The sequence below is a fragment of the Peromyscus leucopus genome, chromosome 15 (genome assembly GCF_004664715.2).
Source record: "Peromyscus leucopus breed LL Stock chromosome 15, UCI_PerLeu_2.1, whole genome shotgun sequence".
Classification (NCBI taxonomy): Eukaryota; Metazoa; Chordata; class Mammalia; order Rodentia; family Cricetidae; genus Peromyscus; species Peromyscus leucopus.
Genome location: NC_051076.1, coordinates 56,789,454 through 56,808,102, shown reverse-complemented (window position 1 = coordinate 56,808,102; position 18,649 = coordinate 56,789,454). Strand labels below are relative to the sequence as shown.

The window sequence follows — 18,649 nt, the reverse complement described above, 5'->3', positions numbered from 1 at the left end:
CAGTGAGCATGGGCCAGCCAGAGGTTGATGGTGAGCGTCTTCCTCAGTTGTTCTGGGCCCTGAGTTTTTGAGACAGGGTCTCGCTGAACCTGGCGCTCACCATTTGGCTGCAGTAGCTGCCCCAGAGCTCCAGGGATCTGCTTGTCTCTCTGCCCCCTTCAAGTGCTGGGGTTAAAGCTGGGCCATGGCTTTTTATATGAGTGCTGGGGATCTGAACTCAGGTCCTTGTGCTTGTCTGGCAAGCGCTTTACCCACTGTGGTGATCTGAACGAGGCTCCTGTAGGTTCATAGATTTGAATACTTGTTCCTGGTTGGCAAACCTGCTTGGAAAGGATCAGGAGGTGTGGCCTCGCTGGGGGGCGGAGCCTGTCATTGGAGACAGGTTTTAGGGTTTCCAAAGCTCACGCCATTGCTGCTCTTTCTCTCTGCCTTGTGCTTGTGGATGAAGTGGTAGCCCTCAGCTACGGCTCCACTTCCGCGCCTACCGGCCGCTGCCATGCTTCCCACCATGATGGCCACGAGTTCTAACCTTTTGAAACCGAGTCGTGGTGCAATCGGAAAGCCACCAAGACACCCACTGAGCATCTCCCCAGCCCCCAACAGGAAGTGATTGGTGGTGAGGAAACCCAAACACCACAGTGCACAGTCATGGGCGGTGAAATAAGCTCCCTTGGGCATCAGAGCCTGCTCTGCCATCTCCCCTGCACCCCAGTCTCCCCTGCACCCCCAGTCTCCCCTGCACCCCAGTCTCCCTGCACCCCAGTCTCCCCTGCACTCCCCCAGTCTCCCTGCACTCCCCAGTCTCCCCTGCACTCCCCAGTCTCCCCCTGCACTGCCCATCTCCCCTGCACCCCCAGTCTCCCCTGCACTCCCAGCCTCCCCCTGCACCCCAGCTCCCCCTGCAACCCCCCAGTTCCCCCTGGACCCCCCAGTCTTTTAACCTTACACAGGATTTTTGTGATCCACCCACATGCTGCAAGCATTTCCCTTAGCACCTCCTTGCTTGGAATATTCTGTTCCGTGTCTAAGCCACAGTTTACTATTGGGCACTTGTGTGGGGACCTTTAGGTGACTTGGAGTTTGGGGTGTTGCAAACTGCGCTGCTGTGAACATTCTCACCCACCCCTTTGAACACCTGGCTGCAGTGTTTTGGGACCCGGGCCGGGGACTTGCCGGGCCACACGGTAGTTGGGTGTTTAAAGGAGTCACCAGGCTCCGTTCTCTGGCTGCTGCTGCCCTGGTTCGCATTCCCAGCAGCAACAGGTGAGCTACCGACGACCCCACCGTCTTCACTAATACTTGTTCTTTCCCCTGCTGTTGTTCATGTTGTAAAGATGTTATCATTGCTGATGTATGTTAATTGTTCGCTTTCCTGGCTTTATTGCTGCATTTCCACACACGTGTGCATCGTTTGTTGATACTATCCATCTCCTTTTCTTCTGCCTCCTCCTCTCTTCCCCTTTGAGTGCCTTGTGCTTTTTGGTTCATTTGTGTTTTTGTTTTTGTTTTGTTTTGTTTTGAGACAGGGTCTCATACTCTAGTCCAGGCTGGCCTCGAACTCAGGAAAGCTTCCTGCCGCAGCCTTTCAAGTGCTGGTATTGCAGGCGTGTGCCACCACACCCAGTCCCTCTTCTCTTCTTGTCTTGTTTCCGGTTTGTTTGCTTTTAAAGACAGAGTCTCAGGTATCTAAGTCTGGCCTTTTACTGGCTGAGGATGGCCTTGAACTTCTGACCCTCCTATCTCCGTCCCTGTGTGCTGGCAGATGTGTGCCAATGTGCCTGGCTTTGGATTGAACCTGACTTTGTGTATGCTGGGTAAGCATTTTACACACACCCCCATACACACACACACACACACACACACACACACACACACACACATTCTGGTGGTGAGGTCATTTGGTTTGAATTTCCCTTATGACTAATGATACTGAGTGTATTTTCACGGGTTTATTGTCTGTTTCAGTATCTTCCTCCAGAGAAAGAAAGTCTTTCCAAATCCTTTGCTCATCTTTTTGTTTTGTTTGTTTGTTTGTTTTGTTTTTCAAGACAGGGTTTCTCTGTGTAGCCCTGCCTGGCCTACAACTTACTGTGTAGAACAGGCTGGCCTTGAACTCAGCCTGCCTCTGCCTCCCAAGTGCTGGGATCAAAGGTGTGTGCCGCCATCACCACCATCCAGCTTCCTTTGCTCATCTTTAAAAGGGGATTTTATTCTTGTGTGTTGTTGGAATGTAAAAACTCTTTACATATTGTGAGTTTTTATCAGAATATGACTTGAAGTATTCTCACCCTGCAGTCTTCCACCTCACCTTCTCCATGATGCCCTGTGCAGAAGTCTTCAGAAATCACGTGATCATTCTTGACTGGATTTCTCCAGGCCTTTCCCCTCTGTGATTCCCTTGGCCTCTCAAATCTCAATGTCATTTTATCGAGTTTGGGTCATTTTCAACCATTATTTATTTGACTCCTTCTTCCAGGCTCACTCTGCCCTTCTCTCTCAGGGATTCTGTTGAGATGAGTGTTAGATATTTTCTTAAGGCCCCCCATGACTCTGAGACCCAGCTCATGTGTCTTGGTCCGTTCTGTCTGTTATTTGGTGATTTTTATCTCTCTGTCTTGGAATTCATTGATTCATCTAGTGAGGCTTTCTTTTCTTGTAATTCATTTCTAAAATTCACACTTGGCTGTCTCCCATACATTCTGTTTCTCCGAAGAGAATCTTTTTCTATCTGTCTCAGATATGTTCAGCGAAGCATGTTGTGGTGGCTGCTTTAAATCCCTGGGGAGATAATGGCAGTGTCTGTGCCATCTCGGTGCTGACGGCTATTTAGTCCATGTTTACGGGCTTCTGGAGCCCAGGCCAGGAAATCTGAGTTCTCCCGCTGAGCCACCTGCCTGGCTGACTCAGAATCTCCTATAAACCTTCTGCTTGGCGGACCTCACTGACTCTTGGAGGTGGCTGGGCTGCCAGATGTGGGTAAAAGTCCAGCTTCACCTCTGGGGACCCCTGGTGTGTGTGTGTGTGTGTGTGTGTGTGTGTGTGTGTGTGTGTGTATGTGTGTATAGAAGGTCCCACACACAGGTTGAAGTTCCGGGCTCTTTTCACATGACTGACGGACTGTTCGGCCTCAGTGGGGCAATTACTAGCAGAACGTTTTCTATCTTACGAGACTGTCTCTTCACGGCTTTTCTGAGGGCTCCTTGGGAGGATTGCATCAATTGCCATTTCTAAGGCTACAACTTCTCCTGCACTCTATGCTGAATATGTAAGGTAAAGAAGCCCACAGATCCGTCAGCGCTCTGCTCCTGCGATCTGCCTTCCAACAACTTTTCTCCACAAAGACTTTTGTGTGCCTGTTTCATGTGTATCTGAAGGTGTGGCCTGGACCTGGCCAAGACATCCATCTACCCCACCATGGAATAGTTTGTCCCTGTCCGTCTGTAGTGTTGTGCCTGTCGCATGTCAATCTTCCATAGATATACTTGTTTGTTTGATTGCTTTTAAAAAAAAATATTTATTTATTATGTATACAGTGTTCTGCCTGCATGTATGTCTGCACGCCAGAAGAGGGCACCAGATCTCATTACAGATGGTTGTGAGGCACCATGTTGGTGCTGGGAATTGAACTCAGGACCTCCGGAAGAGCAGCCAGTGCTCTTAACCTCTGAGCCATCTCTTCAGCCCTGTTTGACTGCTTTGACAGATTTGTATTGACAGCCACTATTAGTTCTCATCCACACCGATTATAGATTTTTTTTTTTAACCATGGTAGCAGGTTACCACAGTGTAGAGCTTCTTTGTTGAATACTCATCCTTATGATGTTGCTTGGACAAATAAACACAGATATGATATGGGACATTCTTTGTTTCTTTGTCCCAGACAACTTTGTTGAGCCTGGTATAAATGCACACATTTGGAAACCCTGTATGTTTCATGGAAAATGACTGGATTTCTTCTGTGCCTGAGGGGCACACTTCTGGAAGCTCACTCCATGGGTATTTCGGGTCGCCATCTCCTTGATGGCAGAACGGCCCTATGCTCCTGGCTCAATCCTGACTTCAGCACAGATGAAATGACAGCTTGTGTCACTAGGCCTTGCTGAGAAGGATGGTTTGGAAAAAGAGGATTTGAATTGCTCCGTGCTGATGCATAGAAGTGAAACTTATTGCTCTTGTAAAACTGAGTTGTAATTTTAATATTTTTGAATTTTGTTTATTGTTTTATGTGTACGAGTGTTTGGCTACATGCTGACTGGTTTTATGTCAACTTGACACAAGCTATAATCATCTGAGAGGGGGGAATCTCAGTTGAGAAAATGCCTCAATGAAATCTAGCTGTAGGCAAGGCTGTAGGACATTTTCTTAGTTAGTGATTGGTGGGGGAGGGCCCAGACCATGGTGGGTGATGCCATCCCTGGGCAGGTGGACCTGGGTTTGATAAGGAAGCAAGGTGAACAAACTATGAGGAGCAAGCCAGTAAGCAACACCCCTCCGTGGCCTCTGCATCAGCTCCCGACTCTTAGGTTTCTGCCCTGTTTGAGTTCCTGCCCTGACTTCCTCAGCAAGGGACTGTTAACTGGGCGTGTAAACTGAGATAAATCCTTTGCCCCTTAAGTTGATTTTGGTCCTAGTATTTTACCAGAGCAATAGAGACCCCTAGCTAAAGCAGCCTCTGTGTGTGTGTGTGTGTGTGTGTGTGTGTGTGTGTGTGTGTGTGTGTGTACCATATACGTTCTTGATACCTGCAGAGGCCAGAAGAGGCATTGGATTCCCCGGACCGGGAGCTTTTGTGTAGGCACTGGGAATTGAACCCAGGTCCTCTGGAAGAACAGCCAGTGCTCTTAGCTGCTAAGCCACCTCTCTGACCTCCATACTTGTATTTTTTTTCTGTAGATTCTTTTGTAATCTAGTTCTGCACCTTGGATTTCTGTTTCTCTTTGTTGCACTGCACTGGTTAAGACCTCTTTATTACAACATTGACTAGAAATGAGAGCCGTGAGCACTTTTTCCTTGCTCCTGATAATCGTGATAGGTCACTTTGGAGCATGAGTTCTCATGTAGGTTTTAGGAGACACCTTTGGTCAAGCTAAGGCAGACCTCATCAGAATCACTTGGAATGGTGATGTCATCAGGATTTCATGCTGACGACACTGCAGTTATTTTTAAAGCTTTTAAAGTCATTCAGAAACCACTGCTTGGGGGCTGGAGAGATGGCTCAGTGGTTAAGAGCACTGGCTGCCCTTCCAGAGGACCTGGATTCAATTCCCAGCACCCACATGGCAGCTCACAACTGTCTATAACTCTCGTTCTAGGGGATCCAACACCCTCACACAGACATACATTCAGGCAAAACAATGTACATAAAATACAAATAAATAATTTAAGACATCACTGTTTAAATTAAAAGAATACAGTATAGGTGCTTTGTTTTGATTTTAAGTTTTTAAATTGATATGTTTGTGTATATGGATGCTCATGGAGGCCAGAGAAGGAATCCCCTGGAGCTAGAATTGCGGGTGGTTGTGAGCTGCCCAGCATGGGTGCTGAGACCTGAGCTCGTGTCCTGTGCTCTTAACTGCTAAGCCATCTCTCCAGTCATGTTCTGCTTTTGTTTTTTTTTTATCATGTGTATGGATGTTTTGTCTGCATGTATGTCTGTGTACCATGTGCATATACCTGGTGCCTGCAGAGGCCAGAAAAAGGTATCAGATCCCCTGAAACTGGAGTTTCACGACTGTAGATGGTTGTGAGCATCTACGTGGGTGCTGATGTGGGTGCTGGAATCAAACTGGGTGCTCCTAACCACTGGGCCATTTCTCCAGCCCCTGTCTTGGTTTTCTGATAGAAGAGTCTCGTGTGGCCCTGACTGGTATCTTCCTTGCTGTGCAGCCCACCTTGGCTTTGAACTCCTGATCCTCTTGCCTCTACCTCCCAAATGCTGCCAGCACAAGCGTAGCTTTATCTTCTAAATGAAACTTGATTCTAAAAAGATTCAGGTAAAACCAGTAAAGTAAAAGTGGAATGTCATTATGAGAACTGGGCTATAATCATTTAAGTGAATAAGGGATTTGGGATTAACCCAAATTTGTTTTTTTTTTTTTTTGTTTTTGTTTTTTTTTTTTTTTTTTTTTTTTTTTGAGACAGAGTCTCATGACGTAGTTCTGGCTGTCCTGCAACTCTCTGTAGACCAGGCTGGCCTCAGACTCACAAAGATCCTCCTGCCTCTGCTCCTGGGTGCTAGGATTAAAGGCATGGGCCACCAGCGCCTGGTTTGAGATTAACCCAACTTTAGGGTGCTCTAAGTCAGACGAATTTTTTGCTGTTGTTGTATTTCCTGAGAACCGGTCATAACTTCAGATTTGCTACATCATCCATGTAAATGTCCAATTCTACCTATAGACCATATGCATACATAGCATTAACAAACTAGAGTGGCTAGGGACTCTGTCATGTTAGAGAGACTGCCATGTCCAAGCCCTAGAGCATCCTGACTCTACCAAGGGCAAGGGCAAGACGTCCCTAGAAGAACAGGAACAAGGAAGGGCAGGATTTTGTCCAGCCCCTTTCTTCACTTCAGTAACTGGAGGTGTCGGCCCACGAAATTTTGACTAGCTTTGCATGCAAGGTATAAAGAGCATTTCAAAATGCAGCCTTGTGCTTCCCTATGGACAATTAGTGGTGGCTTTTGTCAAGTTAGGCCATTTTCAAAAATCAAGTATAATCTCGGTGCGGTGGCGCACGCCTTTAATCCCAGCACTCGGGAGGCACCGGCAGGCAGATCTCTGTGAGTTCGAGGCCAGCCTGGTCTACAGAGCAAGTTCCAGGACAGTCAGGGCTACACAGAAAAACCCTGTCTCAAGAAAACAAAACAAAACAAGTGTAATTTTTAAGAGTTCCTTTATTTTAATTATGTGCTTGGGGGTGAGGGGGTTGTGTGTGTGGAGCCCTTGGAGGCCAGAGACTTTGGCTCTGGAGTTATTGATAGCTGGGACATGAGTGCTGGGAGGCAAACTCCGGCCCTCTGGGAGAGCAGTTTCTGCTCACAATCACTGAGCCATCTCTCCAACCCCAAATGTGAGTCAGGGCAGAATGACTTAATGAGAATACAGGCTGATTATTGTTCACAGCTGGCCCTAGACGGTAACCCAGTGTTTTGTAGTTAATTAGAATATAACACAGGGTGATTCAGTATCTCATATATAATCCACTTTCAGAGTCAATATGATGTGCTTAAGTAGGCCAGAATTAGGGCGAGATAGTCCACCTGGAAAAGTCTTCAGAAAAAGGCTACTTCTCAGAAATTTCAGAAATGCCCAGGAACAGAACAAATGGCTGTAAACATTGCTTCCACTGGGAAATAATGATTTGATAATTTATTAATTAACAGAAAGTTTAAAGAGATGTTTTGGTGTGTTTTCAATGACAAATTTTCTAATAGGGGGAAAAAATCTTCAAGGTTTGAAGGCATAATATCTGGGTTTAAGATGTATCAGAGCGACTGCTGAGTTCAGTCAGAAAGTTTTTCCCAGCATGCTTGAGGCTATGGCTTCTAGCCTTAGTGCCACAGAAGGCAAAAACAAAAAAAGAAAGAACAAAACCAAGCTTTAAAAAATCTAACTATTCCTTTACTGATTGAGTTCAGGCAAATCATTTAACGTCTTGAGTTTCTATTTCTCCACCTACAAAATAGTGCCCATAATTACTTCCTGGGATCTTAGAGGGACTAAGGGACTCCGAGGTACACCGAATCTCGAAGATAATAGATGTTCAGAACGTACTGTTTCCAACCGCCTAATGGAGCCGCACTGCCGCACTGTCTGGTACGGTGATGCTGAGCGAGGACTCGGCTGTGCCGCTGGGGCGGCCTCCTGGCACCATCCCCTCACCAGCCCCGGAGCCAGAGCGAGCTGCTGACATGCTCCCTGCTTCCCTCTGTTTCCTCATCTGTGGACGAGCTTCACAGAAGCCCCTTCCTCACAGGCTAGCGTCGAGATTGAGCTCATTTCCGTAGTAGCTAGTATTACAGAAAGAATGCATGGCTTACTGCCTTGGCAAATCTCTGACATCTTGTATTTTTCATGACGGCCATGGCCAGCACTGGGCTCCTGATGAGCAGGATTCTCTGACTTGCTTTCAGGGTGAAGTAAAGAGAATCAAGAAGCAAAGGAGAACACACCTTCCCCCTCCTCTGCAATCCTTTTAATGCTTGCTTCACTCAATCTCCAGCAAGATAGATGTCCCACACCTTTAAACACAGCACTTCGGAGACAGAGGCAGGTAGATATCTGTGAGTTCTAGCCAGCCTGGAATTCATAGAGCAAGTCCTAGGACAGCCAGGGCTACAAAGAGAGAAAAAAAAAAGTTCTCTGTCTGTAGTCCAGTCTGGTCTTACACTTGAAGGGATCCTCCTGCCTCAGCCTCCTGTGTACCACCATGCCCAGGTCAGCACTGGGCTCTGAATGTTTTATAGATTCCAGCTTTGGACCCAGGTGTAGCTGGAGTTTTCTCCAGTCCTGCCCAGCACCACGGACCCTGCAACCACTTATAAAATAATCACTCAGAAACTTACATTAATTAAACTGCTGGGCCATTAGCTCAGGCCTACCACTGACTAGCTCTTGCACTTAACTCAGTCCATTTCTGTTCATCTATATGTCGCCATGTGTTCCGTGGCTTTACCTGTTGCCTTTACATGTTGCTCCCTGGGCGGCAGGCTGGCGTCTCCCCTAGGCTTCCACCTCCCAGCCTCTCTTCCCGCTTATCCTATACTTCCTGCCTGGCTACTGGCCAATCAGTGTTTTATTTATCAATCAATCATAGCAACATATATTCACAACATACAGGACATCCCACAGCACGTGGGGAAAAAATAGATATGCTGGGCAGGGTGGTGCATGTATTTAACAGCAGCACTCTCTGAGTTTGAGGCCAGCCTGGCCTACATAGTGTGTTCCAGGCCAGCCAAGGATATGTCTCAAACACGGGACCACATCTCTGCTTATCAGGAACCTGCTTATCAGGAGCCCAGTGCAGGCCATGGCTGTCGTGATAAATACGAGACGTCAGAGATGTGCCGATACCATAAGCCATGCATTCTCTTTGTAATACTAGCTACGGAAATAAGCTCAATCTCAAAGCTAGCTTATGAGGAAGGGGCTTCTATTAAGCTTGTCCACAGATGTGGAAATGGAAGCAGAGACATATGGGACCTTGTCTCAAACAAAAATAAAAATTGCAAAGGAAGCGAGGACATTCCATCTTGCCGGGGTGTCTATCCTGGCTCGGTCATTATTATAATGAACTCCAGTATGTTTTTGTTTCATTGTAAATGGTGTTTATGGAGGAGATCAGATTATAACATTAAATGAATTTTTAAAAAGATGAAATATAAAGCTGGGTGGTGGTAGTGGTGCATGTCTTTAATCCCAGTACTCAGGAGGCAGAGGCAGGTGGATCTCTGAGTTCCAGGACAGTCTGGTCTACAGAGTGAGTTCCAGAACAGCCAGGGTTGTACAAAGAAACCTTGTCTTAGGGGGAAAAGAAAAGATGAAATATAAATCATCCACAGATACCAATTGTTGCAAAACCTTGTTTGGTTTTGCTTTTGTTGTTTCCTTCTAGATTTATTTGTGTGAAGATCCAGTGTGTGGACAGCTGATATTGCTGTGTGTATAAGATTTTTTATTTGCCAGTTGACATATTGGTAACCCTTTTCCTGAGATACAGTCTTTATAACATTATTGGTATTTTAGTAGTTCTGATGATACACATTCAAGTGGACAGGCCATAATTATTCTATATTGGAAAAAAAGTTCACCCTTTATATATTACACAAGAACTCTATATGTGAATGAGGTACATATATATACACACATATATCTGTATAAACAATGTATTTAAAAATAGGGTAGACCAGTACTCAGGAGGCAGAGTCAGGAGAATCTCTATGAATTCAAGGACATGATGAGTTTCAGGATAGCCAGGGCTACATAAAGAGGCCCTGTCTCAAAACAAACAAAAACTAGGGTAGACAAGTGCATGTTCCACACCTGTAGCCCAGCTTGTCAGATATTTTAAGGAACAAGAATGGCTCAAGCCCAGGGATTCAGCCATCCTGGGCAACACGGCAGGATGTCGTCTCCACAAAAAGGGAAAGAAAAAAAAAAAAGGAATAAAGGAGCTAAAACTACTTAGGACAGGAAGAAAGAGGAGGGAGTATTTGATTGCTTAAGAGCCGTGAAATCCTGTAATTTTATTTTGCAATAGACTTCTATCTTAAGTGCTTTATTTAACATTCCTATTTCTATCTTCAAGAAAAAAAGCGGTGTACGACAGACGTGCGGAGGCTCGCTACACTATTGTCTACTTTTGTGTATGTTTAAATTTTCCTCTAAGTCAAAGGCTTTTAAAGATGGAATTTGCTCAACAAAAAGATCTTCCGGTATCCTTGAGACCAGCACAAATGCTCTGGCTGAGCAGACATGGCTGTGGGGACCCTGGAGGAGGACTGTGCCTGAGAACCTGTGTTTAGGAGGTGGCTGGGACCAGCAGGCCCGTGAGCAGAGAAGGGACACAGTTGCAGGCCTTTCGGGAAGGCAGGGACAGACAGACCGCAGCCTTCCCATGGCTCTGGTCAGAAATAGGTGGGTGTTCATACCTTTTTGCTCTACTAGGCCAAATCCCTTGGATCTGCCGATGGGTCCGTGACAGTCCAGTCACCAGGTTTGGTGTTCCAGTGAGCATCATGAGAGCATTCAGAGGCCGGAGTTTTGCTCTGGAAACCTCAAGATGCCACTGTCCTCTGTGTTGTCCCATGTGCCACACATACCTAGGTCCAGCCTCTCTGGTTTTGTGGTTAGATGTCCCCTTGGTTAGCCTTGGCTATTGTTCTATTGAGGCAGCCAGTCCTCTCTTCAGTGATTGGCTGTTTGCCCTGTCAAGTCCCAGGACTCCAGGGGGACAAGAGAAACTGGACATAATGCTGTGAGAGCCAGTTGACCAAGATCCAATTAATGGAGTGCTTACACAGTGACTTTCCATGCTTAGCTGTCTGTGGCTTGGCGAGTGTGTGGTCTCAGTATCCACAGACCTCCTGACATGTCAGCAAACCAGAACAGATAGGTGGGTAAGAGCACTTGCTTCTCTTCCAGGAGACCTGGGTTCAGTTCCAAGTACCCACATGGTGGCTAACAACTGTCTCTAGTTCCAGAGGATCCAACACCTTCTTCTGGCCTCCCTGGGCAAGGCACAAACATGGTGTGTATTCATACACTCAGGAATGAATATATACACATTAAATGAATGGGAAGATAAAGAAATAAATCTTCTTAAAAACACAGTAAATGTTTTCTGAGTAGATAAATAAAATGTCCAGTTAAGTACACTGTAATGTATATAGGTTATGGCCACAAAACACAGAGCCAAGGAGGGATGTGCAAGCATGAGAGTGATTAAGATTCCTACAGAAATTCATTTTAGAAAGCGAGAGGTACAGAGGAGGCTGCTGCAGGGTTTGAACACAGGATTCTCCGTTAATGATGCTGTGTGACTCTAGTCAAGGTTCTTAACTTTTCTGTGTCTCAGTCTCCAAAATGGACCAACAGCCTTACCAGGAAAAGGGGGCGTGGTCCTTCTTCTAGACCTCTGTGAGTTAGTGGTGTTTGGGGCTTAGGGCTTGGTGAATGGCAGTTAATGAGAGACCTGGACATCCTTTGAGGACTGGATAATAAGTATGAATGGACGACTGAGGAAAACTAGAGTTTGATCCCCAGCACCACATGGGGAGGGAAAAGAAAAAGAAAAAAAGAAAACCAGTAATGTGAAATCATTACAGTGAAAACAGATGTTAAGGTTTGAAAAGTCAGTTTGGGCCGGGCGGTGGTGGCGCACGCCTTTAATCCCAGCACTCAGGAGGCAGAGCCAGGAGGATCTCTGTGAGTTCGAGGCCAGGCTGGGCTACAGAGTGAGATCCAGGACAGGCTCCAAAAACTACACAGAGACACCCTGTCTCGAAAAAAAAAAAAAAAAAAAAAATTTAAAAAAAAGAAAAGAAAACAGTTAGGATAACAAATAAAAGGGTTTGCAGCTGAGTAGGAGGTGACTTAGGTGGCCAGTAAGAGGAAGCCAGAACTCAGACCAAGCAAAGACGGTGTCTGCAGGTCACCAGCTCTCACTATGTCCCACAGGGAACACGTGGAGGAGTCCGCTGCCTTTTCACGTACTCTTAACTGTAGGTGAAACGACTTGGGAAAAGCCTCCGACTATTACTGCAGGAAGGAGGCTGCCCCAGACCCCTAGACAAGGAGCCAACTATGAGCTCACCCAGAAGAGCGGCAGCTACATCTCAGTGAGCTGATGGCTGGCAGACCCTGGCAAGGGCAGGGACTGGCAACGCTGGCCACGGCTAGCAGCTAGCAGGCCAGCCGAGGTCAATGCCTGCTGAGCAGGGACCTCAAGGTGTGACCACTCTCCTGTGGTGAGCAGTGTGTGAGCCACTTGTCATCACCTTGCTGGTTGGGTGAGGGAGCCGCGCCCCGAGGGAAAGCCCCTGCACAGCTGAGTGACAGCTCCATTCAGGGCCCCCTCCCGTAGGGTGCTCACCCGACTTTGCTGGTGTCCTTTCTTGAGCTCCTCTTTCTGCAGCAAACTCTGCTCTTAAATTTTTACTTTTTTAAAATTAAAATATAATGGCGGTTCTTTTCTCCTTCCCTTTTCTTCCTCCAGTCCCTCCCAAGTCCTTTCTCTCCAGCCCCTCTGTGTCTCCCCACCACTTTCCAATCGGTAGCCTCTTCTTCCCTAATTATTATTGTTACAAATATACATATATGTATATGTGTGGGAAAATATATAAGCGCAGCCTGCTAAGTCCATTTGTGTTGTTGTGTGTATGTGGTTTGGGGACTTACTTTGATTGGATAACCAATTGGGGTGCTCACCATGAGCTAGGCTAAGTCTTCCTTCCTCAGCCCTCAGCTGCTGTCTATAGCTCCTGGTCCAGGGGTGGGACCCGTAGGATTTTCCCTCCTGCGTGTTAGGATGCCCTGTTAATGTCCGTATGTTCCGGTCTTGTTTTTTGTGGCCATTTCTACGAGAGACGGTTTCACGGCAGACTTCCTGGTGTTCTGGCCCTTGCCAGCCTTTCACCCACCTCTTCTGAGATGTCGTCCCTTCAGCCATTGATGCAGGAACTGTGGTACAGGTGTATCTGATGAGGTTGGGCTCCCCGCAGTCTGTTGATCTCTGTGTCGTGTCCGGGTTGGTTTTCTGTGATGTCTCCATTTGCTGTTAAGAGAACTTTTGATGAGGGAGGTAGCTACACTTACCTGTGGCTATAAGGATAAGATTTAGGATGTAGTAAGGAATTATGCTGATCTTTAAGCTCTCTCTATAATCAAAGATTTTAGAAATTCACCCTTTGTTGTATTGTATTTCACTCTTTGAATTTTATCAACAAGGACCTGGAACCTGCCTCAGTGGAGGCTTTAGTGAACATCCAGAAACTTCAGTCCCTGAATTATGCACACCTGAGATGAGACCGTCTCTGTTGCTCCCAAGGACCTCTGTGTATTTCTGTTTCAGAATTAATAGTAACTAACACAGTCGTTACTATGAATATTTATTGAATGTTTTCTCCATGCCAGGAGGGGTTTTAGTCATTGTGTATGTTAACACCTTCATCTTGACAGCTCTGTGTCACCAACAAGAAACCAAAGGCTATGGCTTTTCACTTTATTGAACAATATGGGCTGAAAAGAGGGCTTAGTGGGGAATGCATTTGCAATAACAGTGTGAGGACCAGAGTCGGATCTCTGGCACCCACATAAATAGTGGACACTGGGAGGGTGTGCTGGCATGTACCTGAAACCTCAGCTCCTAGGAAGCAGAGACCCGGGATCCCTGGAGTAAACTGCCTGGCCAGAGAGCTGAGTCGGTGAGCTGTGGGCTCAAGTGAGAGACTGGACCTCAATGCACAAGGTGGAGAGCAGCTGAGGAAGGCAGCTGATGTCAGCTCCAGGCAGCATCAGCCTCTAACACGCATGTGCATGTGCATCTCCACACAGGCATCCAAATATGGAAATACAGGAATTTACTCCACACAGACAGACACCCAAAAATACAACGCCATAAAAGATGGATTTTTAACTTTTTTTTTTTTTTTTTTTTTTTTTTTTTTGGTTTTTCGAGACAGGGTTTCTCTGTGTAGCTTTGCGCCTTTCCTGGAACTCACTTGGTAGCCCAGGTTGGCCTCGAACTCACAGAGATCTGTCTGCCTCTGCCTCCGAGTGCTGGGATTAAAGGCCTGCGCCACCACCACCCGGCCAGATTTTTAACTTTGAAAACGACTTACTTTTTGCTTATTTTTATTTACGTGTGTGTGTGTGTGTGTGTGTGTGTGTGTGTGTGTGTGTGGTGTGTGTGTGCGTGCACGCCTATGTAAGTTTATGAGCACCTCATGTGGGTGCTAGGAACCTAACTCAGGTTCTCTGCAAGAGCAGCAAGTGCTCCTAACTGCTGAGCCAGCTCTCCAGTCCCCAAAGGTTTGTTTTATTATTATTATTTCTTTTATTAAAAGAAAAGACAGGGGCTGAAAAGATGGCTCAGCATTTAAGAGTGCATCTTGATCTTACAGAGACCCTGAGTTCCATAGCCAGAGCCCTATGTCTGGTAGCTCATAACCACCTGTAACTCCAGCTCCAGGGCATCTGTCACCCTCTTCAAGCCTCCCTGGGCACCTGTATAAACAAGACAGACAGACATGCAGATAGACAGACAGACAGATGCACACACACACACACACACACACACACACACACACACACACACACACAAATAGAAATACAGTAAGTCTTTGAAAAAAGAAAACACAGTTGTTCCAAGTTATGTTCTCGTAAAGAGAAATGGTTCATTTCCTACATTTTCTAGTACTTTGTTCACAGACAACATTTATTTGAACAACTATTATTTACATGGAAATGACACGTTTATTTTTTAAGTGGAAGAAAGAAAGAGAAAACGATTTCCAAGTAAAAAATTAGTTAAAAAAAAAAGACAAAATGGAGTTCATGCTTAGTAACAGAACGCTGTTTTCACCACGTGACCTCAGCCATCCAGGTGTCTGTCGTCCCCCTGCCAGTCACTGGAGTAAAATATCACTTCATGGTACTGGGTGCTTTTGCTGACCACTGAGGAAAGGCAAACTCGAGTATTAAACTACCTGGTGTGCCTCAAACTTGGGCCAGTTTTCAGTTGATTTTTTTTTTCCAGAACAAAAACCAAGTTATAAGACATTGTAAATAAATTGTTGTTGGCATTTTCTTTTTATAACAGAAACCCGAGGCTTCTCCTAGTAAAAGAGGGACCTTAGACATCTACCTGAGCCAGAAACCCACCAAGGGAGTCAGGTAAAGCCTGAGATTCCTGTGTCCTAGGGTCTTGGGCATGCTAGCCAAGAGCTCTACCCTGAACTGCACTCCCAGCCTCAGGTAAAACCTTCGGTAGCATAATAAGACCTAGATACTATTGGAGGGTGGGATTCATTATCCAGAGGTCTGTGAAGGGTTTGAACCTGAAGAGAACCCGCTGAGAGAGAAGACACATTTGAGACCGCATAATTTCAAAGTCTTTATCTCATCATCATTCATATTTGGAGATTAAAAAAAAAAAAAAACAAAACAGGTGTTGGAAGAGGGAGGGTGTCGATGGGATATCAAAAGTCTCAAGGACCCAGACCAGAACCCAAGCTCGTTTGTGCTCATCTGGAGAGATTTGTTGCTGGTTGTGTTTTGGAAACTGGATAAGAGCTCCTATTTTAAAAGGGCCATGGCTGTGATAAAAGTCAGACCACAGGTGAGTTTATAGCTCAGAAGTGGGGTCTAAGGTGTGGCTCAGTGGGAGAGCATGAGGCCCTGGGTTCAACCTCCAAATACCAACCAGTGACTCAACCACAGAACTCCCCTAATGGTCTACAAAATCCCATAACTCTTTTATGGGGGGCTAGGGGGTCTTTAAGACATGGTCACATGTATCTCAGACTGCTTTGAATTTGCTCTTTAGCAAAGGGTGACTTCTGACTTCTGACCTTTCCGCCTTCCCCGGCTGAGGTTCTCTAACTTCTGAGAAAACGTTAGCTGGTCTTGCAGGACTAGAGTAGCCGGAATGTAAGGTCCAAGGTCACACAGGTGGTCCAGCAGGTACTTAACGCTGAACCCTCTCGCTGCTTTAAATGTCGAGTTTAAGGAAGATTGGAAAGCACTTTTGTGTGCACCCGGGAAGGTGGTGCTGAGTCTGTGCAGAGAGGAGGTCAGGGCCTGTTATGACTCCCCGTCATGTGTACAGCTTCCCATTGGGGGATTCAGAGTCCCTCAGTTCCTGGAGCCAGACTTTGCCAGCACGGAGTAATTCAAAGGCCAGGGAAAGTGGAAGGAAATGCCCTGTAGCACTGAGAGCCCGCCTCTGGGCCGACACTGCTGGCTTGATAGATGCGGACATTAGCACAGGTTTTCAGTGGGTCGAGGGCTGTTCCCGTGGGCCACCGGGTTGCACACATTTACCCTAAAAGACGATCAAGAAGCACCTGATTACAATCCTAGGAGCCTCTGCAATGTTTCCACAGGTATGCTGCAAGACTAATCCCGAGGATCCAGCATGGGTGCTTTAACAAAGAGGACTCTTGTCAAGGGAACCAGAGCCCAGGGAGCAGGTTCCTGTGCCGGAACCCTGGGAATAGCATCCCGTGCCGGAACCCTGAGAACAGCATCCCGTGGAGCTTGAAGCTGGCCATCCTTGGCATTTTCATCATCGTGTTGTTCGTCTATATAACCGTGGAAAAGAAGCCGCTCTTGCGTTAAACCCTTTAGGGGCAAAGCCGAAGGGCCGTGGCTACAGCTGGGCAGCCCCCCACCCCCTGCCCCGTGCGCTCCCTGCCCTGTACTGGCTCTCCAGGCTGCATCTGGGTTCAGCTAGGTAGAGGAGCAAGGGCTATGTGCATGATGGTCTGTAAGTCAAGTAAGCCATCATTAAATGTGCTAACACATCAGAGCAGAGAGCTCTTCTGTAAAGTGCCTGGGCCTCCCTCCCTCCCTCCTCCCTCCTTCCCTCCCTCCCTCCCTCTCTCTCTCCTTACCCTGTTTCCTCCCCGGCCCCCCCCCCCCCCCCGTTTTCCTCAAACAAAGAGGCTTCACATTCTTATATCAGATCACTTGTTAGTACAGAACATAGAAACAAAGAGAAAATTATATTCTCAATAAAATGTGTCCAACTCTCCAGTCAGCGGTGACATTTCCAGTTTGGCATGGTGATGACAGTGACCTTGAGAGGCACAGGTCTGCCCCTCCTCACTGCGATCCCTCAGACTCACATGGGTTCTTGCTCTGTGACGGCACCTGACTTTATCTCTGTTTTTCATCCTTTGGGGAAGAGGATGATTTTTGCAATTTCTTTTGGTACTCTGTGACTTTTCCTGGGAAGATGTAAACAAGTGTCTGTTTGCCCCAGATAGGACACTGAAGACAGACGGAAAAGAAAAAAAAAAAAAATGTAGGACTCCAGTCCAGCTTGGTGAACCTCCAGGTTTATTGTGATCATTTCTGGGTGCAGGAGTGAAGCGCTCCTTTCCGGAGCAGGGGGGAGGGCTGGGGAAAGCTGTGCTTCTGGGCTTCCTGAAGAGCATGCGGGCAGCTCCACCAGAGAGGTGCCCCTCTCCAGCGACTGTTCCTTCTGTGAGCTCAGAGAGGAGCCCCATAAGCCTGTTGGGGAATATGACTTTAAGATGTGTTGCTTTTGTTGATGTTGCTGTCTGTGAAGCTGTGTTACTGTGCCTGTCTAAAACACTTGATGGTCTAATAAAGAGGTGAACGGCCAATAGCAAGGCAGGAGAAAGGATAGGCGGGGCTGGCAGGCAGAGAGAATAGATAGAAGGAGAAATCTGGGAGGAGAGATCATGGAGCAAGAGAAGAAGGAGGACATCAGGGGCCAGCCACCCAGATACACAACCAGCCATGGAGTAAGAAAGAAAGGTATACAGAAATAGAGAAAGGTAAAAGCCCAGATGCAAAAGACAGGTTAGTTCAAGTTAAGAAAAGCTGGCAAGAAAAAAGCCAGGCTAAGGCCGGGCATTCATAATTGAGAATAAGCCTCTGTGTGCAATTTATTTGGGAGCTGGGTGGCGGGCCCCCCAAAGCAGTAAAATAACAACATAAGCCTTGTAAGTTTCCTGAGCTATTGAAAATGTCTTGTGAGCTTTATGAATCTTCCCCTGGTTCCTCCAGGAGGGAATGTTTCCATCTGGAGGCAGAAGTAGCTGGCACAACTGTTCATTGACCAGGAATCATCTGACCCTCAGAATCTGTGAAAACGGGGCAAGTGACAGAGGTAAGCCCATGTGGTGCTGGAGGATGAGGATGAGACACAGATCACATTTCAGTCAGCTGCTGGGAACCACGCCTGGGTCCTTCGCAAGAGCAACAAGTGCTCTTAGCCCCTAAGCCATCTCTCCTTTGAAAATAGGATTATCAAAAGCTACACTAACCAGGTGTGTGCGGTGTGCCTGCAGTCTCAGCTACTAGGCCAACCTGGGCAACACAGTGAGATGCTGTCCCCTACTCCCTTAGCTGGCTTTCTATTGCTGTGGTAAAACACCGACCAAAACCAA

The 18,649-nt window shown here is 46.8% G+C and overlaps 1 protein-coding gene across 1 annotated transcript in view; it reads left to right on the top strand.

Annotated features, from left to right (window-relative positions):
• The window catches only part of Lemd1 (LEM domain containing 1), a 32,423-nt gene extending 15,386 nt beyond the window's left edge, over positions 1-17,037 (top strand). Inside the window, exons 6-7 of the mRNA XM_037211064.1 lie at positions 15,328-15,401; positions 16,613-17,037. Coding sequence (XP_037066959.1) covers positions 15,328-15,401; positions 16,613-16,847 — 309 coding nt within the window. The 3' untranslated portion in view covers positions 16,848-17,037. The remainder of the gene's footprint in view (positions 1-15,327; positions 15,402-16,612) is intronic.
• The last annotated feature ends 1,612 nt before the right edge of the window (positions 17,038-18,649 follow it).